General features: G+C 36.8%; 1 protein-coding gene across 1 annotated transcript in view; it reads left to right on the top strand.

Moving 5' to 3' along the window:
* Positions 1-25944, top strand: part of MYO16 (myosin XVI) — a 285335-nt gene that overhangs the window by 216044 nt on the left and 43347 nt on the right. Inside the window, exons 28-30 of the mRNA XM_030458595.1 lie at positions 7659-7761; positions 17775-17871; positions 25164-25410. Of these exons, the coding sequence (XP_030314455.1) occupies positions 7659-7761; positions 17775-17871; positions 25164-25410 (447 nt within the window). The remainder of the gene's footprint in view (positions 1-7658; positions 7762-17774; positions 17872-25163; positions 25411-25944) is intronic.

Genomic DNA, 25944 nt, shown 5'->3' with positions numbered 1-25944 from the left:
TAGCCCAGATCAGTGGTGTTGCTCAAAGAACAACTGACCTCTCTGCTGGCTAGCTCAGGACTGAGCTGAGCTTATGCTTCAGGACTCACCTCTTATTGGCCCCCTGGTCCTGCTCATGGGCAGTGGGGACCCACCCTAATCAGGCACAGGTGGGCTTGACACAAGCTCATGCCCACTATCTGGCAATTAGTGGCACCTGATTGCCTCATTTCACTACAGTGTTCAGAGGGCAGAGGGGAAGCTCTCACAGGAGGGATAGAGAGGATCTTCCAAAGAAATTATTTTGCCTCTATGGTTTAAGAAGATCATAAAAACCTTCCACATAATCCCAATCTACCTTCTCTGAGCTACTAGAGAGTATTGTGGTAAAGTTCTGTATCTCTATTCCTCTGGCTGACTCCAGGTTGCACTGTAGAGAAAAACCAAAAGCAAAGCAGTAAATTGTCATCTAGGTGGAACATCAAGTTCTATCTTTCCCTTGTAATCCTGCAGCTCTGTAGACCATCAGTCATGACCTTGTCCTGTGCTCCTTGAAGGCTGACTTCCTATCCTGACCTACTCAGGACTTGCATCCTGGTGAGGCCCAGCAGCAACTTTCCTGGAGGCCAAGTGCACAGTGCTGTGATAATCACCAGCCTTGTAGTGTGAGTTAAAAGAAAGGGGTACACAAGGCATCTTCTAATTCCCTATAAGCTCAGTAGTGACATTGCTTGTGTTGCTTAGACTCACTGGGCATGTTTTATACTTGTACTGGGAAAGAGCAAAACTTTACACATCTATTTGATTACTTTTGGACTCCTACCCCCAGTTCCCAGATATTACTTTATTTTGGTCTCTCTGTGTTTTGTTTTTTTTTTTAAATAAAAAAAATAAAAAGAAAAACACCACCACCTTTTGATTTTCTGTGATTTCAGACCTTTAAGTTTTGCAGGAGGACTTTTATTTATGATGCCCTACTGTCACATGGCTATGTCTGTGGAGAAGGGGAGGCAGCTTCATTACACACCATCACTGTATCACCTCTTTGTTGTAGAAAGTCAAATTAGGAGGCTAATAAAGAAAGTTATATTTGTTCTGCAGTTCATATATTCTGCATACAGTGAAGCATTTTACTACTCTATGCACTTTTTTGTGGATTGCCCAGGCATGAAGAAGATGTTAGCTATGGAGAAGGCCTATCTATCTACAGGTAAATGTAAACATTGTAATAGGGATGCTTGTCTGTTTGATTCTAGCATATTTATGTGTTAATGTTTCATTTTTTTTAATTTCTTAAATAAATATATTTTCACATTACTTTATGAAGATGGAATAGGAATGTCAGCTTTAGAGAAGATGATGCAAAAGTATTGCAATGCAAATCTTTAGCAGGTGTTGTGAATTAATTTTTTATTTGCATAGCTGAATCCACTAATCCCAGGAATTGAATTATAATTTATAGTCTATTTATTATTCTATTGCCACATTGTCTAAGATAAGGAAACCCTGCTTAGTTATATGAAGTATATAAAAAATGTTCTGGGATTAAGACACATGTATTCATTATTTTGTCTCTCCAGAAACTAAAATTCACAGTCTAGAAAAGATTAACTGTGGCAAAGCCTAATGCAAAAAATGTAAAACAAAATTTCTATAACTCATCACAAAGTAGTATCTTTGTGAATACTTTTGTGAATACTATGTTTTTTGAAAGTAGAAAATTTTTTTTAGCTTTTATTCAGTCTAAATGACAATAACTCAAATGGGCAGTTCTTATGCAAGAATATTCTGATCCTAGGGATCTCATATCCCTGGTCCTCCCTCACAAGTCTGTACTCAGGGCCAGGGGTTGACCTACATGCAGATCACCATAAAATTTTGTTCTGAGGGTTTTCTGAGTCTTTTTTTTTTTCACTTTTATTTTTCAGTCCTTAATTTTACTCTCTTATGTCCTTTACAGATCATTATTTCACTCTTAAGTGTTTTTTTTCCCTCTAAACATGTTAAAGCATGCTATTCATGCCCTTATAGATCAATATATAGAGGCAGTGAATTTTTATTTGTTGAAGTAGAAAATCAGAATGTTCCCTCAGTTGAAGTTTCTGGCTTCCAGTGGCATGTACGTAAGCACTGTGGTAAAACTCTGTTACCTGGTTAGTTTGCTGTAAGGTCACTTTGAGCATTACCATTTTCCAAGTTTCTCTCTGTCAGCAGAAGCCTGTGTGCCAGATTTACCCAGAGAGAATAAAACTGCTTGCATTTTTCCCATAAATTTCCATAATTTTTCTGATTTTATTTTCTCCCTTAGTGCTTATTGGTCTGCAGATCTAGCCATTTAATCCCATGTTACTTGAGATAAGTCAGGATATTTTAAAAACTAACCCTAGTATGATAGGCAGTATTATGAAGTTGGGTTTTTTTGCCATATATACTTATTCATTGTTCCAAATCTATCAGGCAAATTGCACTTGATGCTCTCCTTAACACAAGTCTGAATTATTTTTTTCATTCTGTACAAAGTACTTTCAGTGCAAAACATGCTTCAAATGAACATGAACCCTTTATATCTCTTATTACTATATTTTTGTACTCCTATAAAAGAAGCTCAAAATGTCTGTTTGTTTGTTGTAGTCTGTTACTTATAAAGGAATCTTTTTTATTTATCCACATGCAAAGATTTATTATCTCAACAAATGTGATTACATGCTTTCTTTTTTTAATATTTTGTAGAGTGAGATATTTGTGCCATATATGTTGTACGGAGGTTGAGGTTGGTAGAATCACTTTTTTTTTTTTCTTCTCTTAGAAGTGATAATAATCTAATTCCTCTTTTCTAATTATCTGGAATTTCCCATGTTCCCCATATTTCAAAAATAATTAGGTTAGAAAAAAAGAATATGGCAGGGGGAAGTGGAGTGACTGTGTATCCTTTATATATATATAGCACTAATCAAAATATTCCATCCTATTCTTTGCTGCTGCTTTTCTGATGATTCTATTACTTGAAAAAATTCCATATGTTCTTTATTTTTCTCTTCTGTAGATAGGTCCTCTACATATTTCAGCTCTTGCTTAAAAGATTTTTCAAATACAAACCATGGCTACCACACTCTTCCCATCCTACACAAATCCAAACATCTAAAACTAAAAATCCTGAGTTATGAGCACATAGTGACAAGTTTTTGCAAACAAAGTCCATCTCTTTCACATTCTTCACAGACATAATAATACATCAATCTGTTACTGATTGTCAAAGGAAGAAAAGAGGAAGTTTAGAAAGGAAAAAAGGAGAATTTAGCACGGCAGCACAACCTGGTTTACTCCTTTGTACATTGCACCTAGCAGAAATACAGGCTACAAGTTAATTTGATTGCCTTCTTTTATCCACTACCCTTTGAATAGAGTTTTCTAAATCATCCCATTGTACCTTGGCAAACAATACATCGTGGTAAACAAAAAAAAAAAAAAAAAGAAACTGCAACATAATGAATTACATGGGCAAGACTGATTATTTTTCCTTGCAGACATTGTGTTTGGATCTTTAAAACTTATGATTAAATTATTTAACACTCCTATAACGCAGTTACAAGCCAGCCATACTTGATTTTCCTTTTGTAAATATAACACAATGTGAAGAAAAGGCATTGCTTTCAGGAAAAAAATTGAGTTTGCATGTTAAAAGCTTTCCCCACTACCAAAGTTGTTGGGTTGCCGTCAGTAGCTACCTCGCTTTGTTATTTTTGGTCTTTATTTCTTAGCTAGGCAAAAGAAAGATCTGAGGAAAAGAATAGCAAAAAACAAGATCAAAGCAAAACAAAAGCAAAACAAAGAAACACACAAAAAATGACAAAAAAAGAAAACAAATTAACAAACAAAAACAAAACAAAAAACCCAACAAACAAACAAAAACCCAATAACAAACAAGCAAAGTTGTTCTGAGGCTTCAGTTCAAGGGCATCGGTGTGGTTTGTTTCAGCTGTTGATTTGGAGCTGCTTGGTTTTTTGCCCTTTGTACTCCTGGTGTTTTTTCCATTAGTGTCTTCTATCATGTTGATGTGCTATTGAAATGGAGTGTGTGGTGTTTATTCCAACCCTTAAAGATCTGCTGTGCATACAGAACTGGGAGTACAGCCCTGTAACCTATTTGTGCACGCTCCGTGTAAATCAAACAGTGTGCTGAGCCTGAGAATATTACTGTGGGTTACTATGCCATAACCTGAGCTCAGGAATATTTTGTCTCAGGGAAAAATAGCTTGCTGGACCTTGTTGGGTGCTCACTTAGGGAAGTGAGGGAGAAAATGATCAGATAACATCCTCATCTATGAAGACCCAAGAGAACAGAGTTTTCCATATTCACATGCTACCTGAAGGCACTGGCAGCAGTATCTAGTCCAAACAAACAAAAAAATAATTCAGGAGCAAAGGAAGAGAGGTCAGAGAACAGCTACTGCAACACCAGTCTGTACATGCTAACAGCACTAGTCTGTCTAGCTAAAATCTCTTTAATCTGTTTAGGACAAGGGCAGCAGGACAAACCTGTGGAAAATGGAGCTTCTGTCACCCTGATTTCTTGTGCGGGGCATTGGAGAGTGTCCCCTTGGTGGTAGCATTCCCTGTCTCAACTTGAAACTGGATGTAACACACAAAGTGGGCATATTTTTCCAATTCAACACTACATTAATCTTGACATGGCAGTGGAGGTGTCTTGATTCAGTTTTATCCTTGCAATCTCTATGTTCTGTATTTTGTTTTGGATCTATAAGGGAATGAATTGCTCTGGCTAGGCCATGACATACAGCTTTTTATCAGCTTCTTGACTTGGTTGGGAGAGAGAGTCACTCTAATATTTGATGTCTGTGCTGGAGTCAAGACCATAGCTTATCTTTATTATCTTTATTATTAAAAAAAAAAAAAACAAAAAAACAAATAATCTCATGATTACACCACCACTTTTTCCAGGACATATTTGGACTGCCACCAACAGGTGTGGTCTGCTCATTCCCACTTACCTATTCCCATTACTTCCCTGATGTTAAGAATCATGTATTAAGAATCCTATCAGGAAACTATTCTGTCTGCAAAATAACTACAAATTCTGTGTTGTTTTTGTTTAAGTAGCCTTACACAAAACAAAAAAAAGATTGATCTGATGTATAGAAGTTGAGGACACCAGACCTACAGATGCTTTTTCATCCTAGGAGCTTACATAGCCAATATTTTTTAGCAAGATAGCCAGAAAGCAGAAATAAGGTAGTTCTGTTAGTCCCTCTAGTAGTTACTCTGCAGATGAGCAAGTCAGTGAGCAAGTAGCCTTAAGAGTGAGATTCCTCTCAGCCACCAGGAATACAGGCATCCAGCCCAGACTTAGATCTTCCATCTGTGGTCTGTAGATAAAGGCACCTCCAGAGGGCAACCTCTTCTCATTTTAACAAAAGTCTCAAGGATGCATAGAGTCAGTCACCCCATAGAAATACCTGTCTTCACAGACTGTCTGGAGAACAAGATGACTACCTCAGGCTAGGAATGTAGCTTTTTAGTGTCTAACATAGGGAAGGATAGATCATCTTCCAAAGGACTTACTGTGTTCACAGAACAAGTTTGTGGCAGAATTAGATTCCCATTTTTCTTTCTCTGCTACCATAACCATTTGTCCATGCTCTTTTTTTCAAAGATAGTATTTGCTTTAATAGATACGAGGGAACTGGAACTCTGATTAGACTTCCAGGATAATGTGGTGGAATTTCAGAGACTTTAAAGCTGAGGGGAAGCAATGGATTGTCTTTGGCCTCCTGTATAGTACAGATTGTAAAGAATGGTTGGTTATCCCTATTTTTAGTCTTGTGATTTGCATGGATCCAAAGTAACTGTGATTCAAACTTAGAATTTCAGCCTTTTAAATTTCAATTTGGCTCTGTTTCAGGAATGAAATATGTTTTTTTGGGTTTCTGCTTTGAGTTCCAAGCTGACCACTTTTACAGTCAGTTCTTAATGCATTATGAATCAGTGCTGAATCATCTTTGTTTCAGCCAGCAGTCACTAAGCTTTTCAGCAGTTGTCTCTCTAACACCTCTGACTCTTCATGTTTTCTAAGAAAATCCTGTTGATACAAGTATGGAAATAAGGTGGCTCCAGCCTGAATAGCAGTCCATAAAAAAAATGGGCTCATGAACATATAGCTATTTGAGCTACTGGGAAAGTAGAGTACACAGTTTTCTACTGCTTATCTGGAGTGTTAGACAAGCTAAGAAGCTCTCTGGTGAAGTTTTGACCCCTTCCAAACAAAATTCCTTCAAGAAATTCCAGGAAACAATTTGGAAATTAAGACAAGGCTGGTGACCAGTCCCAGAGGGAAACTCAGCTGTGGTTATATTCTGTTGGAAGGTGGCAGGGTTTAATTGAACATAGCAGAATAATTAATAAATAGTCAAGCTGGTTATTTTGCCAGATGGATTCTATTCCAGAGAGATAATCCCTCTCACATTTAATTTACCAGTATAGATTTAGCCATAGAATCTTCAGCAAGAATGCCACCAGACTAGAGAACATTTCCAGGCTACAGGAGCTGAGATACCCAAGGATTTGTGCAGCTCCAGAAAAATAGAAGTCTAGGTGAAATTAAGCCTTAAAGCAGTTTGCCTGGAGGTGTTGCTGCAAAGTTGTTCCAGCTCCTTGGAGCAGAGATGTTCCTGGAGTCATTCAAGCCCTGCAGCTTTGCCTGCCATGGTCTCCATGAGTGGTCTCAGGTCAGTGCAGGTTTGGGTGGCCCCAACTTTAGTTTTTGAGGAATCAAATAAATAAAGTGTCAGGAAATGTAGTTAGCATGCAAAACTCAAAACCTATCCCTGTTTCAATGGGAGTTCAAGACAAAGCAACATATTTGCAAAAGTCTTTCCTTGCCAAAAAGTGTCTTTTTTAATGAAAAAAGCATTTCAGCTCATTACAGATCAGTCAGATATAGATTAACAAATACCTTAAAGAAGGTATAGTAATAATATGGAGCATCAAGATGTATAAAATCCATCAGTTTCTTTAGTAATAACTTGTAATAAGTCCACTGTAAAACTTTGGATTTTAAAGTTTATTTGACTTTGTATGACTTATGTTTCCTATGTTCATTTATTACATTAATTTTTATCTGGTACATCAAAGAGCCTTTTAATATCTAGCATTTTCTCTCTCTGAAAATACTCAGTGCTGTAATTGTCTCCTCTTCATCTTTGTTCCAATACTGTACACTGATCAAGTTCCTTAAAGTCTCTGCTTTAAGAGTTTTTATTCAAAATGGAGAGAAAATTATTTTAGATTGATTGAAAGCATTTTTATCAATGTTACTTTCTTATGAATTACTCCTTAGTGCACATATGCCATATGACATACACTAAAAAGTATATTTTTTTCAGTGCCAATTAAAGCAGCTGATGAGCTTTATGTTCTTTATGTGTTGATTTTCAGTGAGGCATCCAAAGAACCGGCAGGAAGCAAATCTGGGTTTTAGGCATCACTTGTTACTAGCCAAGGTCATTTCTAATATGAAAGATGTAAAGTTATTGACCTTGTTTTCATCAGCAGAATCCTAAGCTTCCAGTTTGGATGTCAAGGATTTGAGAGTTGAAGTAAAACCGCAAAGATGTCACCCAGGTCAACGTTAAGAGTAACTCCACTTCTGCTGATTTTTCTAGGTATAAAGATTTGGCTGATACAGCAGCAGGAGAGAAGAAGAAATTGTCTGCCAAGGAGAGATGTCGTCTTGTTCTTCAGCAGTGTAAATTACAAGGCTGGCAGGTTTGTGATCTACAAAGCAATTAAAATATCATTCTTTAAACAAGCTAGCTGAGTCATTTCCATTGTGGCAGGCCACCAGATCCTTTGCAGCATTATATTCTTTTGACATTTAATATATGCTTTGGGATACAATCAAACTGATTTTCTGAGTTTTCTAGCATATGAGTAACTGTGATCATTGTGTCAAAAAATCAGTTTATTCTTGTGGGAAGGAAAAGATTTCATAGCATGTATACTGTGTAAATTTGCATCCAGGTTTAGGAGGGGATCTGGCATACACATTTTAGATGGTGAATTGCAAAAAAACCCCGCACATTTTTTTTATGTAAAATCCTATACTAAATGCTCTACTGCCATAATAGGAGAAACCCAAAACAGATATTCAGGACTTTCTACTTAGTCAGTGCTTCTGTGGGAGCCAACACAGTGATTCAGAGATAAACCAAAGTACCTAGGATTGCTGTATATCAAGTAAAGTTAAGCTGTGACACATCCTTACTCAGGTTTCATAAGTCACCTCTGGGTTATATTCTGCATCATTGCCACGAGGTTTCCCATAAAAAACAGTCATTAATATCTAGAAGCTGTACCTTGACTTACAAGTACCTGGAGCTGAGAATGCCACTAACCTTCAGAAGTTTTGTGGTGCTACAAGCTTGACATTGGGTAAAAGCTGTGTTATCAGTAATTGCATATTGTGCTCCAGTCAGGAAACACAGAGCAGGATGCCTATGGAGTTTATTTCCCCTGGAGCCAGTGACAGCCTTGCTGCATGGGAAAAAAGGAAAAAAAGTAATTGGCTATCAGTGAAAGATTACATCTCAAGACTTGTGATTCTTTAGTGATTGGCACCTGAAAACAAGCCTGAAACCTTAAAAGACAAAAATGTAAAAAGGAAATAGCAACCCAGAAGCTGTCCAATGTGCTCCATCAGTCCCTTGGGACTGAAGTTCATAAACTCAAACAGATTTTAGAGGTTCTGACTCTGAATCTCATTAACACTGGGAGAAGTCAGATGTTCAAAACCAGACCAATGCATAGTGTGTTGTCCTTCAAACCAGAAAGGAACAAAATTTTTAAGAGAAGTTGATAAGTAAAATGGAATAGGAGAGTTTGGGAGTGAGAGTTATACTGCTGTCACTCAGTGACTAAGAAATAGATGGCAACAGAATGAGCTGAAAGGAACAGTCTGAAAAAATGTGTGGTCTTCTTCTTACACTGTCTTCAAGCCACAGAGAGCTGTGACAGAAAGATGGAAAAGTAATAATCATGGAAGAAAAATCTAGGATAAATTTAATTCTAAATCGAGACAATTTCTTACAGACAAATGCCCAGTGAACCCAAGTTTTACACCAACAAGTGTTGCATAGGTGATACGAAACCATACACTCAAAACCATCAGCAGTAGTGACTAATATGTATGTCACATAATCTCTCCTTCTCAATTATCTTTTTGATTCATTTGCTTAATCATGAAAGTTGAACTTTAAATAACAGTCTAAATGAGGAAGCTTATACAATCTGCAGGTGTCATGGATGTCCTCTTCCATGTCCTCTTCCATGTCCTCTTCAGAGGACTCTGAAAACGAAGAAAAAAAATGTTAAAAGGGAGAAAGAGGGGGGAGAAAGGGAAGGAAAGGAGGAATTAGGAACCCATGGTGATATCAGCTGTCAAAGCAAGAAAGAAGTAGTACATCACTAAAAATCATGCAAGAAGTAGGGGGTTATACATATAACCACTTTATTCAACCACTGTTGCCAGCAGTAACAACTTCAAATGAATCACCACGGGAACCAAAAATCTATTTGATGCAGAGGTTTATGAATAAGTCAACAGATGTCTTCCCCAGCACTGTTACCTGCACTTCCCTGAAGAGCTGTTGAAGATTCAGATATATAAATTGACCAAAAAAAAAAAAGTAGCTGAAACATCCAAAGGTGATGTAGTTTAGGAGAAAGTAACACACATCTGAAATCAACCTCCTGCTTATACTGTCATCATCAGAGGATGAGGTTGCCAGTAAACTCTATAGCATAGGGGAGAGAAGAAACATCTGGACTTTACAGCTGAGTGAATCTGGATGATAATTTATTTAACTTCCTTCTGATTTAACTTACCTTCACTATCCCATTTTGTGAAACAAGCATTAACTGGGGGGGAGTGGAAAGTAAATCTGTGTTCTGAAGGGAGACCCCAAAAATTAGTGAAGGAAACAGTTTCTTGGTATTTATTTCCTGCTTGACACTGTGTTTGGGGAGTGTTTGTTACCCAATAAAACTACAAAACCCAGAGCTTACTTGCAGAACAGATTCTTTCTCCTCTTCTAAGTACTGCAGCCTGTATAAAAATGAAGGACAAGTGCAGAAGATCCAATATCAAAATTCAATTTTAGTTTATTTTCTGCTGTTTAGTAGAGCATAAGAGCAAGCACTATCAGCTAGCCAGCGTCTGGTGCTTGATTCAGCAGCTTCTGTGTTAGAAGAAAGTATTTATTAGGGAAGTGTTGATAGGTTTATGAAATGTTGCTGTTACTTGGGTAAGCTGAGCTGGAGATAACTAAACCAGGACAATAAAATAGCTGTTGCATTGAGGCTGGCATACCATGTAGTTTCAGTCATGCACTTAGATTAACTACTGAAATTATAAAAGTGCAGAGGTGTTAATGAAAAGCAGTTTTTGCATCCTGACTCTGCACAGCCAAGATAAGGTGTTCTTTCAGCTTAAATACATATTTGATCTTGACAAGCTTAGCTACTCCCTGTGATTTTTAAGCACACTCAATCTAAGAGAAAATCAGATTTCTAAATCAAAACAAACCATTCCTACTCCAGACAGTGTGAAAGTAATAGACTTGTTTAACCCCTGGAGAAGTCAGTGAGAGTTTTTCTATTAGTGTTAGAAGGAGCAAGATGCTATGGAGTAACTTTCAAGTCAAATTGAGTGGAAGTACTGGCTTCTCCATGGAAAGCAAAAGAAATTCTTGCTCTCCAGAACATGTGAAGGCCTTTACATTAGGAAACTCAAATTTTTAGTGCTGTATTCATTTATTGTCATGCACTTACATATAAGCTAAGGGAAGTCTACAATCTCAATAGCATGACTAGCCTGCAAACTTTATCATGCTTTGGGAGGAATACAGGGCACAAACAGTCCTTGTTTTTTTTTACCAACATAGGGAAACTTTCATTTGTTTGGATTATCATTCCTCACAGTGTTAAGCTTGCAAATATAAATTCAATAAAGGAGAGTTGGCTCATAGCTTACCAAGCTTTCTGTTTAAAACTTGGAGATTTACATTTTGTTTAGCTAAAAGGCAGTGGTCCACAAGTAACCCTTCTCAGTTATTTCAGATGGAGCTCGCTAAAATGCAAACAACTTGTATTATACCAGCAGTAAAACAAAACATAAATTTAATTGTCTTGGCCTATACAGTGGGGCTGTTAAATACAAGCAAAGGCCAGAATTCACTAAAAGTGGATCTTTAAGCCTTTGCCTGCTAGAAATGCTTGTCTGGATAAAAGATTGCTAAGGTGACATTGAGATGTCTGAATGTCAAAAAAATATTTGTCTTAGTGTAGCTTTCCAATTTTTAGCTTGCTTCTTCTAATTCACAATGATTCCTTCTTATCAGTAGCCCTGAATCCTGAATAGATCACTCGTTTTGGAAAAAGGCAATGCTTAATTTTGACTGGGATAAACCAAGGATTCATCAGGTGTGAATTAACTTTTAAAGTACGAGAAAGTGTTTTTATGAAGCTCCAAATCAGCATCAGGTAGTTGCATGAGACAGACTTTGTGTTAGTGCCAGTTCACATTTTTACAGCTACAGACACTGCTGGTGTTGTTTCAGGAGGCTGCAGTGCTTCTGGAGAAATCATCTTTGCCAGTGCAGAGCTGTATTTTTTAACTTCTTCCACTCAAAAATAATGTTAAAACAGAGAATAGGTCCCCAGTAAAGGGAAATCCCAGAAGCCCATCTAGATATTCTAAAGTCTTCTGGCACATCTAGAATTGCAGGAAGAAAATGAAGAATCTGATCCACAGTTCTTACAAATCACAAAGAGAACCATATTTCATTACTGACCTGCAGGTGTTTCATTTATTATATTTGATACAGCTGTCTCTAAGTATTTTTACTTTTAATATATTAATATACTATATTAGCATACCAGCGTCCTTTTTGGAAAAAAATATACATATGTTTAAATAAGAGAGTACAGAGGGTAAGTGGCATATACTTAAATCAGAGAAACAAGCAGTACATGAGATCATACACATGTAAATTGTTTGCTTAGTTCTTAGTTCAGAGACTTTTAAGTTATTTTTTTAACAGAACTGGTTATTTTGACTTAAAATGAAAGTGGTTATACTATGTTGACATATGAATTGCTTTATATATGCTATAAAGAAGTACCAGTGTACTGTGCAAGCAACGTAATACCTAAGGAATTCTTAGCTCTTTTTTTTCCTGGAGTAGGAAAACTTTGTGTACTCATAAACTGTATGCTAGTTTGTTCATTTGTCGGTTAGTAATTTTTCCTGTCCTAGAAGTCATGTTCTTCTTTTGGTTTTAATATCTTATTTTAAGAATCAATTTTCTTTTCAGCAATTTTAAAATTAGGTAAACTATGGAGATCATTTTTTGAAAAAAAATACGCCAGGAGGAATTTACAGACACAGATGAAATGATTTAAACACCAGTATCTGTATTTCCCTCATACTATGAATTATGTCAGCAAAATTACTTTATCCCATTATATCATCCCATTATGTTCTTGGAAATCATTTGGTAGTAGCTGAGTTTGGGGCTCCCCAGTACTGCCAAAAGTCTGGCCTGGGCCAGGCACCACCTGCAAGCTTTCTAGGCAATTATTTTGTGCTGCTAAATGCAAGTCCATCCTAACCCCGTGGACAGAGAGTAGGACTTTGACCTCAGAACACTCACAACCTCTCAGTCTTTCAACACAAAGCTCTATCTTTTGTTCCTATGTCTATGTTTTCCCACTGAATGTATTCCTCCCTCTCTCTGTCCACCTTCCAGGGTTTGCTTATGATAAGTAATCTTGCAAACTTTTTATTTTCCTCATGGTATCTTTTGCATCCAGATCTCTCAGTTTCTCACATCTGGATTCCATCTCTGCCCTGCCACACCTCCATTTCTCCCTCTGTCCTTCCATGACCTCACCCCCACTTTGGTTTGGGTTTTGTTTTTTTTGTTTTTTTTTTTTTTCTCTTGTTTTCTTCTTTTTTATTATTTCTTTTTTTTTCTTTTCTAGTTATTCCACTTCATATTTAGTCATTTATTCTTGGTGCTCATCTCTTTTTAGTCTCTGTTAACTTTGCCAGTCTCCTCCCTCACGTTTTACCTTCTCTGCAATTGCTGTCACTGCTCCCTGTTGCTTGAATTTCTCAGTTCACACTGAGAGACACTTTCCAATTGTTTGTTCTGGTGCTGCATCTATAGAGTTTGAAAAGCTTGGAATGAGAGGTCCAGAAAGTGCAAAGATCTCATGAGATAAAACCTGGGTAGGGTTTCCCCCTCTGACTATTTCTTACATGCATCCATCTTATATTTCCTGGTCACTTTCTATCCTTTCAAGCAGTATTTTTGTCACTTCTCAAGTGCAGAGAGCTGTCAGGTTTCTACAGTTTTTGGAAACGGACTGGGCATTTTTTTGTCCTTTTCCAGAGAGCTGAATGCCAGTTTTTCTCCCTAAAGTCCTGACAAGTGCTCACTTAAATGCTTAATGTTACTGGCGTGAATACTGAGCTGCTCACGTATTTCATATTAAGGCCACGCATAACCTATGTTAAATTGTAGATTTATTCACTGTGTTTCACAGTGTAAGGTCAGTTGTTTGCCAGAGACAAAGGAGGACTCTTAAAGTGTGAAAAAAAGCTAACAAATAAAGCGGAAAGAACAAGGCTTTGAAAATAGCATTTCAGTCCTTGTAAATGATCAGTACCCTGTAAATGTGTTCGTTCTTAGATTTTTTTCAGACATGTACACCACAAAAAGGCACATTTTACAATAGGTTTAAGACTTTTTTCTACATTTCATTAATGCACTGTGAAAATGTGTGTCATTGTGTAAAATATCATTAGATTATAATTCTCTGTCTTTTGTAGGTAGCTATTTTGAAAGTACTGCCAGAAACACACAGCACTCCCACAAATTGCCTTTTTTAAACTAAAGAGCAGCTTTACAGATTCCCTTGACACCTATTAAGTATGAGCTAATACTGCCTCCATGCCACCTACACACCATCTCAGCATCCATTCCATAGCTTTGAATGTCTGTACTTCTACATCCTACACCAATTCTGGAAAAAAAAAAAAAAAAAAAAAAAAGGCAGAAGAAAAGCTCCCTCCCATCATTCCCTCCTCCTCTGAGAGAAAAAAAAAATTTAAAAAAAAAAAAAAATTTAAAAAAAAGGCCTTCAGCAGTAATTGAAGCTTTGGTAGTCATCAGTGACAATTTTACTTAATCTTTTAAAAATGTGTCATTTTGAAAAAATAACATTTAAAACCCTAATGCTTTTCTAATTAAAATAACTATGACTGTAATTCACAGATAGTTGATGGTTTACTTTTACAGGAGTCTGAATGGCATTGAAATTTCAGACTCAGATGAGAGTACTTTGTAGTCCGGAAAGTACTGAAAAGTAAGTGCTTTTGTGGAAGAACATTTTAACCTTTTTTTTTCCTAGACAAGCAGGAAATGTTTTGTAATTAGAGAAAAGAACAGAATGAAGACAAGTGGCAGCCTCTAAACCTGTTTTGAAATCTGAGATGTGAAATGCCAACATCTTTCAGCATTATTGCTTTCTTTGAACATCAGAATTGTACAGAGGGCAGTGAGATTAGAGTGTACTTGGTCAGCATACGAGGGTACCAGATTTAGTTCAAAAACTGAACAACACAGATCTCCAGCCTAACACAATCAAATGTGCTGTAGTAGTTTCTTCTATGTATTTCTGTCCAGAGGCCTACACTCAATAGACCTGCCATATGATATGAAATCTATAAATAGCTTTTATCTGAATCTAAAAATGAATTTGTATTGACATTTTGTATTTTTCATTCACTTAAAAATTATAGCAGGCTTCTACTATTGAAGTTCATAGAATAAATGATGCCACAATGATTCCGTTTATATTGTTACTAGAGTGTTGGATGGAAGATAAGAGCAGCTAATGCTTCACATGTCCCCTGGCTGGCTTTGTGGCTCTACAATGCCAGGCCCTTGTAGCTGAACTGATCCTAAGCTCCACACTGCAAAATAAATTGCAACTTTATATGTATTTGAGTTACACATTTGAAATACAGCCTAGATGCTAATTTTGACACTAATTGAGAATGCAGTCCTTAAAATTGCTGTGGGCATTGCTGGTAATCAGGGCTTTTTTAAGGTTTCCAAAAGCAACATTTCATCCTCTTTCCTAGTGTAAAATACCCTCATATTGCCCTATTATAGATAAATGTTTTAGAAACTTCCCATAAGGAAGTAAGGGAAGAAAGAAACTTTTTGAGGAATGCAGGAAAATATGCAAAAATTAAGGAAAAGTGGATGATTTGGCACAGGCCTGAGATGGGAGGGGGGCTCCAATGTAATGTGGTGGGTTAAATGGAAAGGAGTAGAGTATAAAGAGGAAATTTAATAGTAGAATAATATTATTTTATTAAGTGTTTGTATCCAGAGTTTGGTTGTCCTAGACATACTCAGATTCAAATGGTAATTATAATGACTGCATGATAATTTAATTACAGTTAACCATATGAATAATAATTTAGATATTTCTCTAGAAGAATTCTGGATGTAAGATGATGTGAGCAAGAAGACGGAAGGTTTTGTAGGCAAAGCTAGTAGTAAGGGAAATTTAATATGTGTTTTGACAAGATGGATGAAAAAATAGTTTTATGATGAGCAATTATTGCAGAATTTGCAGGGTTTAGTGACAGAGTAGATGTGGTGGGAGGAGCCAGGATGGAGTTCTGCTAACCTGGAAGAAAGTAGAAGGCATAAAAGTCAAATACTTTATGGGAAGACAGGAGAAAATTGACATGGTTTGCTGGGAAAAAATGAAAGGTTTGCTTGTTCATGATATGGGATTAGATGTCTAAAAGAGAAGCAAAGTAAGACTAAAATAGGGAGTTGTTGACCTCTTTTTCTTAGCCCATTCCCTATATTTGACTTTTGACAATGGCAAGACAACTGAAATGTGTTTTTTATCATCAAGGACCTATTTTATTGGGAAAAGAGATAGAATCACAGAATCAGCCAGGTTGGAAAGGAGATCATCAAGTCCAACCCTTGATACACTACCACTGTGGTTACCAGACCATGGCACTGAGTGCCACATCAGTCTCTTCTTAAAAACCTCCAGGGATGGAGAATCCACTACTTCCTTGGGCAGCCCATTCCATGGAAAAAAAAATTAGAAAGCTTTTCAATTTTGGTATTTAAGTACTATGATTTTAGCTAAAAACCTAACAGTTGCATTTATCATTGTGTATCAGCTCAAACTTCAGAATCAGAGACTTTTTAAAACATTTGATGCAAAATAGTTCCTTCTAAAGAGAGGGGAATCCAAAGGACAAAAATATGCTCAGTCATGTCTAAATTTTGTAATAATATTTAGACATGTCCTAGCTTTTTCTAGTTCATCACTATCATCGATGTACACATCATCTAGCACTAGTGTTTGGATTGAAAACAATTAGTTAAAAAAGGTTTGGCAGTCTCCCTGTTGATACCTCTCTCCTAGATCTATACTGAAAAAACACAACACAACAGCAGAACAGGATGTCTGAGTTTGTGAGCTGCAGACAAGGTGGAATAAATTTCTGCAATTGCAGACCATCTTGCATCAGTTAATCAAGCAGTGCACCTATTAGCCTTACTAAATTAATAGCTAGACAGAAGCTATAAGCTTTCCTGGATAAAGCTTATAGCTTTCCTTTTCCAGTACCTCTCTGGTACTGATCCTTTTCTTTCTAAGTGAAGGGAAGTTTGTTTTACAGAATTCCTGACAAGAAAATGGTATAAGAAAAGCCATTTTTTAAAACGCATTCTTTTTTAAAGTTAGTGACTGTTTTTAGAATAGCTAGGCTGTGAGTAGTTTGGTGGGGTGTTTTTTTTTGGTTTTTTTTGTTTGTTTGCTTGGGGTTTTTTTAAGGCTACTAGAAAGGATTACCTTTGAAGGTTATACAGAAAAGAATTTTTCAGGATTATTTCAGCATATATGTAAGGTATTAAAAGGATGGTGTTTTCTTTTCATCCAGCTTGCTAATTTTTTCTGCAAAGGGGAAGAGCATCTAGTGATTGTTATTTGTAAGATCAAGAACTAGGTGAGTTTAACTACACACCAAGTCAGCTCCAGAATAAACTCAATATTTAGGAGATTATTTTTCACAAATTAATACCTCTGTGTCTGACTTCTTATGCTTGATTCTAAAAAGAGACCTGCAGCACAGCTTTGTCCAGCAAGCCTAGGAACTAGAATTTTGATTTTAGGAGTCATTCTTACTGCAGCAGTGAGTTTTTTCTACCCTCCAACTTGGACTAAATTCTTCCTGTTCCAAAGATGGCATCTGTCTGTTACCACTTTCTTCTCCACATGGGTCACCTTTCTCCTCCCACCCACACCCCATTGTGTAATTAAAGCTAAACCTTATATTCTATTACATTTTCTAATTAATTATCATTATTATATTCAAAGTGCTTTTTTCTTTTTTTTCAACCTGTATTTAACTTGAAGTTTGTAGTATCTTTTCTGGATGTTTTTGGAACTGAAGAAGGACTTGGCAGCCTGCTCATCCTTTCCAAATACATCCTTTGTTCAGCCAAATGATACTACTTCTCTGTACAAGTATTGGCATTGTACTGTTCTTAAATTGGAGATTTCATCTCAACCCTTAGCTGGATTCTGTATGTATCATTGTTATTTGCCTGTCATTGTTTCAACCTTTGTTGTTGGTGGTGAAGGTTTCCCTGCTGTTTGTATTCTAGATAGGAGTACGAAAAGTGTTTCTTAAGTACTGGCAAGCTGACCATCTCAACGATTTGTGCCTTCAGCTTCAGAAGAAAATTATAACCTGCCAAAAAGGTAATGATTACAGAAAAGTATTCCTGCCCTGACACTTTGTACACTGATCATAGCAAAAAAACGTTCTCCTCCTTGAATAATTGCTGTATTTTATATACTTCCCAAAAGACATATTTCTAGCTAAGTACTTATGCAGATTTTTGAGATGATATTAACATTGTCAATGCTTGAACTTTTATATGTCAAGTATATTTTTTTAAAAAACCAATTAGTTGTAATTAAAATGTAAGGGAACTTGAATATTACCTCTTTAAATATGTTCAGTGAATTTTCAGCGTGCTAATATCACCTTTAACTTCTTGTTGCAAATCAAATAGAGTTACAATGACACAAAATTGCTATGTGTTCAAATATATTGAAAGTGAATATTAAGTTAATAATTCAATTTGTTAGATCTTATGTTTTTACAAGTTAGGCATTTTTACCTCCTTTATGCCTGCATTTTTACTAAGGTCATACTGACATTTTTGGCACATTTTTAAAGGGAGGTATTATCCACTGCCTCCTGGTTTCCTCTGCTGTTCCATTTCCTATCAAAATCTCAAATTACTGATGAAAATGTGAATATTGCTTTGTTTAAAGAAGCCTCCTTCACACAATATATTATTTCTCTAATTGGCTGATGTCTGCAACAATTCCCATTATCACATTTTTAAAGGAAATTAAAAAGACAAAAATCATCCTTCAGGGGCTTTTTTATTTAATACATAATATTGCTGATTTAAGAATCTATAAACCCCCTTGATATTAACTAGCTGTTCTTGGCTGTGAAGGGCATAGTGAGAAACAGGAAACCAAAAGAAAACTTGAAGCAAGTACAATCAAAATTTTGGCTATTAGGAATGAATGTGGAGAGTGACAGTTCACAGAGGCCACAGTTGAGCTGAGTGAATAACTTGAGCCTGATTTTATTGTGCAAATCACCCTGTTGTATTCATACATCTAGAGAAGAAACAGTGAAGGATCCTCTTCCCCTTCTTATTTTCAGAATCAAATTTTCAAACAGAATGCTTTAATATAACCCTACACTGAAATGTAAAACATCCTCAAATATGTCTATGTTGTGCAGAGGTAAGAGGACAGGCAGATGCCAAACCATGCCTGAAGAATTAGGATAATAGGTCTTTTTGGCTAGTTATAAAAATATTTATTTTGGTTTTGCTCTTAGTCCTCCTTAATTAGGCTAACTTGAAAAGTAATTTTCAGTGTGTTTTATCAAAGCTATCATTCATCTGCATACTTTATGGTCTGGAAAACCTGAGAAAATCAAGAACTTGCATCAATAAGGAGCAGCTAGACATCCATTTGACTACTGTAGTTCATGAAATACTCTTTGCAAAGATGCACAATTTGACACTTGCTGACTTAATGTTGAATTACAGAATCATAGAATGGTATGTATTGGAAGGCACCTCAAAGATCATCTATATAGTTCCAACTGGCCTGCATAAGCAGGGACACCTCTTACCATCCTTATCTTCCAGCTCAGGGGGCTGAATATCAAGGTCTGACGAATGAAGAGAGAGTCAAAGAAAGCACGGAGTATTTCATGCTTGGTTGCAGTATTTTCCCCCACATTCAATAAAGGATGGAGATACTCCCTGGCTCTCTTTTTGTTATTGATGTATTTGTGAAAACTTTTTTTGTTGTCCCTTATGACAGTGGACAGATTGGGTTCCAGCTGGGCTTTTGTCTTCCTAATTTTTTCACTACATGACCTAACTAGATCCCTGTACTCATTTTGAGATGCCTGCCCTTCCTTCCAGGGTAGGTAAACTCTCCTTTATTTTCCTAAGTCCCAATAATTGCTCACTCTTCAGACAGCCCAATCCTGTGCTTTTAAGATTTCCTTCTTGAACAATATGTCCACCCTTCCTGGACCCTTTTGTCCTTTAGGACTGTTTGCCAAGGCACTATGTCAACCAACATCCTGAACAGGCTGGAGTCTGCCCCCTGAAGTCCATGATGAAAGTTTTGCTAAAACCCCCTTTACTTTACCAAGAATGAGCACTTTCCCATTCCATGGGTGCTAAGCCCAAGAGGGCCCATGAACACCACATATGCCAATGGCCCTTCCCTGTTTGTGAATAGCAGATATTATGAGACACCTTCTCTGCTTGGCTCACTTACCAGCTGCATCAGGAAGTTATCTTGCACATATTCAAGAAACCTCCTGGCCTGTCTCCTTCTGCGTTGTCACATTACCAGCAGATGTCTGGTAGGTTGAAGTCACCCACCAGAACAAGGGCAAGTGACTGTAAGACTTCTGCCAGCCACTTGTAGAATGTTTTGTATCCCTCCTCATCCTGATTGTATGGTTTATAACAGACACACAATAGGATATCCTTCTTCTTTGCCTTATCCTCCTTATTTGCCTAAATGTTGAGCACCTCAGCCCTCTGCATTTCCCTTGTGGCCAGGTTTCCTTCTTCTTTCCAGAGAAAGAAGACCATATTTCCCCCAGTCTTCCTTTTATCATTGATGTGCCTGTAGACCTATTTCTTGCTACCCTTGATGCCCCCAGCCAGATTTAATTTTATCTGGGCTTAAGCTTCCCACACTTGGTCCATGGCTGTTGGGGCAATTCCTTTGTAGTTCTTCCAGGCTACCTGTCATTGCTTCCATCCTCCATAGACTTTCTTTTTGCATCTAAATGTGTCCAGGAGCTCCTTCTTCATTCATGCAGGCTCCTGACATTCTTGTGTGCCTTCCTCTTCATCAGGATGCATTGCTGCTGGGCTTGGAGGAGGTGCCAAAGAGTACTTGAAGGCCAGGAATAGGATAATGTACCTGTGCACTGTCCTTATGTAATCCTAAAATTGGGATCCATTTTAGAGGATTTAGGCTTTTAAATGGGGATGATGATGCTCAGTGAGAAATTGTATCAGTCCTGCTGCATATCCACTTTTTTCTCCCCTCATCTTTTGCATCCAGAGAGCTCTGGAAGCTAAGCCTCTCTTGAAAGTGTATAGACTAAGAGCAAAACTAATTGGTAATTTCTGTATCAGAGTTAAAATATAGTCTCAAATTCACATATTAGAATGGAACTCAAAAGGCCTTGTCCAAAATTTTTATCAGCTGTTTTTACCTCATTCTACTACCAATTCCTGCAACATTCCCATAATTTGGGCAAAATCAAAGCAAAACAAGCCAATTAAGTCTTCTTCTATTATCCTCAAAGTTACCTTAAGCAGACAGAATGTGTTCAAACTAAAGTGAAAGCATATGTAGAAACACTTGTTATTTCAAAACAGATCTGTGAGTTTAAAGACTTTGGAATTTTTTTTTTTCACAGGTATAAGAATTACATATGGAAAGTTTTGACCTTATTGAATCATTGTACTTACTGAGAGCACTGTACCTGTAGGAAAGTCCATCATGCTGAACTTCTTACATTAGAGTTTATGTAGATTAGGAACTGACTTTAATACATTATATAATTTTACACAATAATTAATATAGTTCTCACATATCCCAGATACAGAGTCAACTTGAATTTTAGTTATTCTGATCTTTATTCTTAGATGAACTGTAAAGAAGTACATATTCTTCTGCCCTGTAGGGACTAATCTCAATTATTTTAATTTGCAAAACTAAGAATTAATTTATATTTAAATAAATGAGGTGTAAGTCCACAAGACAGTCTTAGTACCTGCACATAGAACTGAGCAGTAAAGATCTAGGAGATCAGAATTTCATTTCACATCAGTTTTTGAGGTTATGAAATTATTTTTTGTTTTGTGCTGAAGGTGAAAGTCTTTCAAATGTTCTTGCAGAGAGGGAAATGTGGTGAACTATCCATCTTCTAGTGCAAACCTGAGCTACTCAGTTCATTAAAATGTGTGCAAAAAGAAAGTGTCTGCCAACCCTTCCTGACACAACTTTGTCCACTGTTTCATCACAACATCTCGGTTCTGATGAAAGTGCATAGTTCAGAGTTGCTGTAAAGTCTCGAAATGCTACAGCTATCTGGACTACCCTGCATCATTCATTCCTGCTAACAATCCTACCAGAGGACTGACATCTTTATTTCCTTTTTCTAAGCAACATTACCAACCTTTTTTTTATTGTTGCTGTTGAAGTACACTTATACACACACAGCTGTAAAAATCTTAATTTAAAATAAAAGCTTTTCTCCAAAGTCATCCAGGTTTGACGCTTAACCATTTATCAAATGCCCTACCTTCTCTCCAGCAAATAAGTTTGAAGAAAATAATGGAAGTGAGAGAACAATTTTTGATTATTAAGTTCTTCTGATTTTTTTCATACATTTGAGCGGTGAACTCTGATAATGTTTTATGAATGTATTTATTAACTTTGCAATAGCAACATTATGAATTCAGACTCAGTAACATGTACATCCAATGTGAACCCACTCATAAAATGGTCAACAAATAACTGCACTATCAATTTCCTTTTCAAGTAAATTGGGTAAATGCATTAATGTTTCAGGGCTTAAAGGATTCAGATTTTATATAATGTAACTAGAGGGATTAAAAATGGAAAGCCTGGCTCTGATTATAAAAATGTAAAACTTCAAAGTTGAAATTAGAAATATTCTCCAAGTACCTGATCTTGAGTGTTTCCAAACCCAGTAAATTTTGAATAGGACCAGTAGTAGTGTGTTAACATTAATCTTTCTTATCTGTCATCAGCTGGGAACCGAGCATCTTAAAAAATGTTATTTTACATATCTGAATATGTAAATATTTTTAAAATAAATTTAAAATGTTATTTTGAATATCTAAATATTTAAATATCTGAAAAAGGACAGGTGGTGGTAGAAAATACTTTTTGACTCTGCTTTCACCTTTTATTTTATTTAACAACAGCTTACATTCATAGAAGATTAATTGTATCATTCTCTGTTTATATTTTTCCCTTATATTAATTCAGCTTGAGTATTTGTCATTTGATGTTTTTCTACAGTGTTCATAAGACTGAAACTTAATTACATTGCTCAAAAGGTTGAAAGCATTTTAACATTTTTTCCTTTCCAGTATTAATGTGTACCTTTTCAATATTGTTTCCCCCAAACTCAAACCAATGTCCCATATAGCCTGTTGTCTTCTGACTTCACATATGAAAAAAATTCAGTGACCAGAGTGAGAGCAACCATAATAAGCAATGGTGACATTTGGCTTATTTTTGATACATGTAAGCTGATGTACTGAAGAACAACAATATTTCAAGCAACAGCTGAATAATTCTGAAGTTGGTTCTCCTCTGTGAGGTACATAGAAGTTATTCCACATCTAAAAAGAATCAAGATCTTGTGAAAATTAAAAAAAGAAGCATCCTTACTTAGCATCTCTTCCTCCTGTCAAAACATGTGCTCAGAGAATACTAATACCGCCCTTTTGCAGGTGGAGTGCTTAATTTAGTGCTGAATTTATCATGGATGCTCACAGCTTGGACAAGTGCATGCTACACTGGGTAAAAAACTGGCTGGATGTCAGGCCCAAAGAGTTGTGGTAAATGGAGTTAAATCCAGTTGGCAGCTGGACACAAGTGGTGTTCCCCAGGGTCCAGTTCTGTTCAATATCTTTATCAATAATCTGGACAAGGGGATTGAGTGCACCCTTAGCAAGTTTGCAGATGACACTAAATTGGGCAGGAGTCTTGATCTGTGTGAAGGTAAGAAAGATCTTCAGAGGTATCCTGACAGGCTGGATCAATGGGCTGAGGCCAATTGTATGAATTTCAAGAAGACGAATTTGCCAGGTCCTACACTTGGATCAAAATGATGCCAGGCAATGGTACAGGCTTGGGGAAGAGTAGCTAGAAAGCTCTTTGGCAAAGAAGGAACCTAGGGATGTCAGTTGACATCTAGGTGACTATGAGCCAGCAGTGTGCCCAGGTGGCCAAGAAGGCCAGCAGCATCCTGGCTTGGATCAATAAGAGTGTGGCCAGCAGGACTAGGGAAGTGGTCATCCCCCAGTATCTGTTACTGGTGAGGCTGCATGTTGAATACTGTGTTGAGTTCTGGGCCTCTCACTACAAGAAGATCATTGAGGTGCTGGAGCAAGTTTAGAGAAGGGCAACCAAGCTGTTGAAGGGTCTGGAGAACACTTCTTATAGGGAGGTTGGGGGAGCTGGGGATGTTTAGCCTGGAGGAGACTGAGGAGAGACCTATACAACTGTAAGGAAGTTGTAGTGAGGTGGGGGTCAGTCTCTTCTCCCAAGTATTAAGCAACAGACAAGAGGAAATGACCTCATGTTGCACCAGAGGAAGTTAAGATTGGATATTAGGGGAAATCTCTTTACTGAAAGGGTTTTTGGGCAGTGGAACACGCTACGCAGGGGACTGTTGAGTCACATCTCTGGAGCATAGGGGCATGTTGTAGTAGTGGACTTGATTTTATGTCAGGTCAATAGTTGGATGTGAAGGGTCTTTTCCAACCAAAATGATTCTGTGTTTCTATTATTTTATGTCCAGAGTGTTCCCTCTGACTTGTGTTCCTGATCAGCAGGTACTTCTGAAAATTCAGGAGGTGGTATTTAGGGGGAGTAGAATTTGTTGTAATGAATGTACATATATAGGAAAGTAGTACAGAAAGCTATTACAGGAGCTACACCAAAATCTCCAAACAAAAGGCTGACAAAGAGTGTGAAAACCAGACCTAATAGATACATAAAACTGATGCAACACAGATGAAAATTTTAAATTGAAAAACGCAGACATGATGTGACAGATACATTTGATAAATTTGCATTCAATTTCCCCAGTTGGATTTTTTTCTGAAAGAAATGAGCAGTAAAAAGTCTTCAAGTCTCATTTAAAAAAATCTTGCGTCTGTTTTGATTTTTTTTTTTGGTACACAAAAGTGTTTAAACATTTTTAAAAGCTGGCCAAAAGCAAAAGATCATTTCATTCCTACTGCATTCAATGCAATAATAATTTATTCAGGGTTATATTTTGAAACAAAAATCTTTTGACCTTTGCAGTGTAAATGCATGTGTTCATAGTCTGTAGCATACATCCAAGTTTCCAGTTGTAACGTGAAAAGAAATAAGGTTCAGTGAATGCAAGCATTTTGAGCTATCATAACTCAAACTTATGAATTAACTTAATCATTCATTTATACTTTGTTTTAAGCACTGACAGAAGAAATCAGTTCCATTTTAGCATGTTATTTATTATACTGTCACATTTTTTTCATTCTTTGTGTAAGACACTGACTGAATTAATTTGCTTATGTTTACAGCAGAACACGCAGTCATATTAAGTCATTCACTAATTGATTACTTGCCTTTCTTTGGTCCATAATTTTTTCCTTCTGGTATGGTAGTTGTAAGAGGATTTCTAGCTCGCCAGCGCTTGCTCCAGAAGATGAACATCAAACAGCAAGAGGTCACCTCAATCAAAAGCTTCTTGCAGAACGCTGAGGATATGGGGCTGAAAACATACGATGCCTTGGTCATTCAAAATGCTTCTGACATTGCTCGGGAAAATGACCGGCTCCGCAATGAGATGAACACTACTTACCACAGGGAAAAGTTAGAATCCAGAAACAGGCCGGAAGAAGGTCACAGAAGGTAAGAAGAGAAACATCTACTCTGAAGAATTAAAAGCATTTCTTTGTTTCGGTTATTTCCTCCCCTCCTTAGAAAGTAATAAATGTAACCAAGGAACCGTAAGAAGGTTCTCAAGTGTATGCCTATCCTGAACCAATGTTAGGCCCTATGGTTTTTTCTCTATAGCAGATAATTAAGTCTATAAACTTAAAGAAACCCCTAATATCCTAGTTAGGGGGATTTATGGGAACTTATTCTAGCCGCTGAGGTTTACTTTTTACAGAAATATTTTTTAAATTCTACGATAAATAGATAATAGTTGAAATTTTGTCCAACCAGCCGAACAAAAGAAAAGTTTCTCTAACTTAAAAGTGCAACATTGGGAAATTGTCCAGATAATTAAAAACATTTAGGAAGATGTTAAGATGCAATAAAGTTCAGACTAAGAATTCCTATTTGCTCATTGAACAAGGTTGATTGATTGTGAGGAGGATTCTTTCCTCTTATTTAAAACTAGGGTAAAGTTTTTCGTTTAACTCCAATCAAAGTTTTTAG

Source organism: Calypte anna, chromosome 1 (genome assembly GCF_003957555.1).
Source record: "Calypte anna isolate BGI_N300 chromosome 1, bCalAnn1_v1.p, whole genome shotgun sequence".
NCBI lineage: Eukaryota > Metazoa > Chordata > Aves > Apodiformes > Trochilidae > Calypte > Calypte anna.
This window is presented reverse-complemented; position numbering and strand designations above follow the sequence as displayed.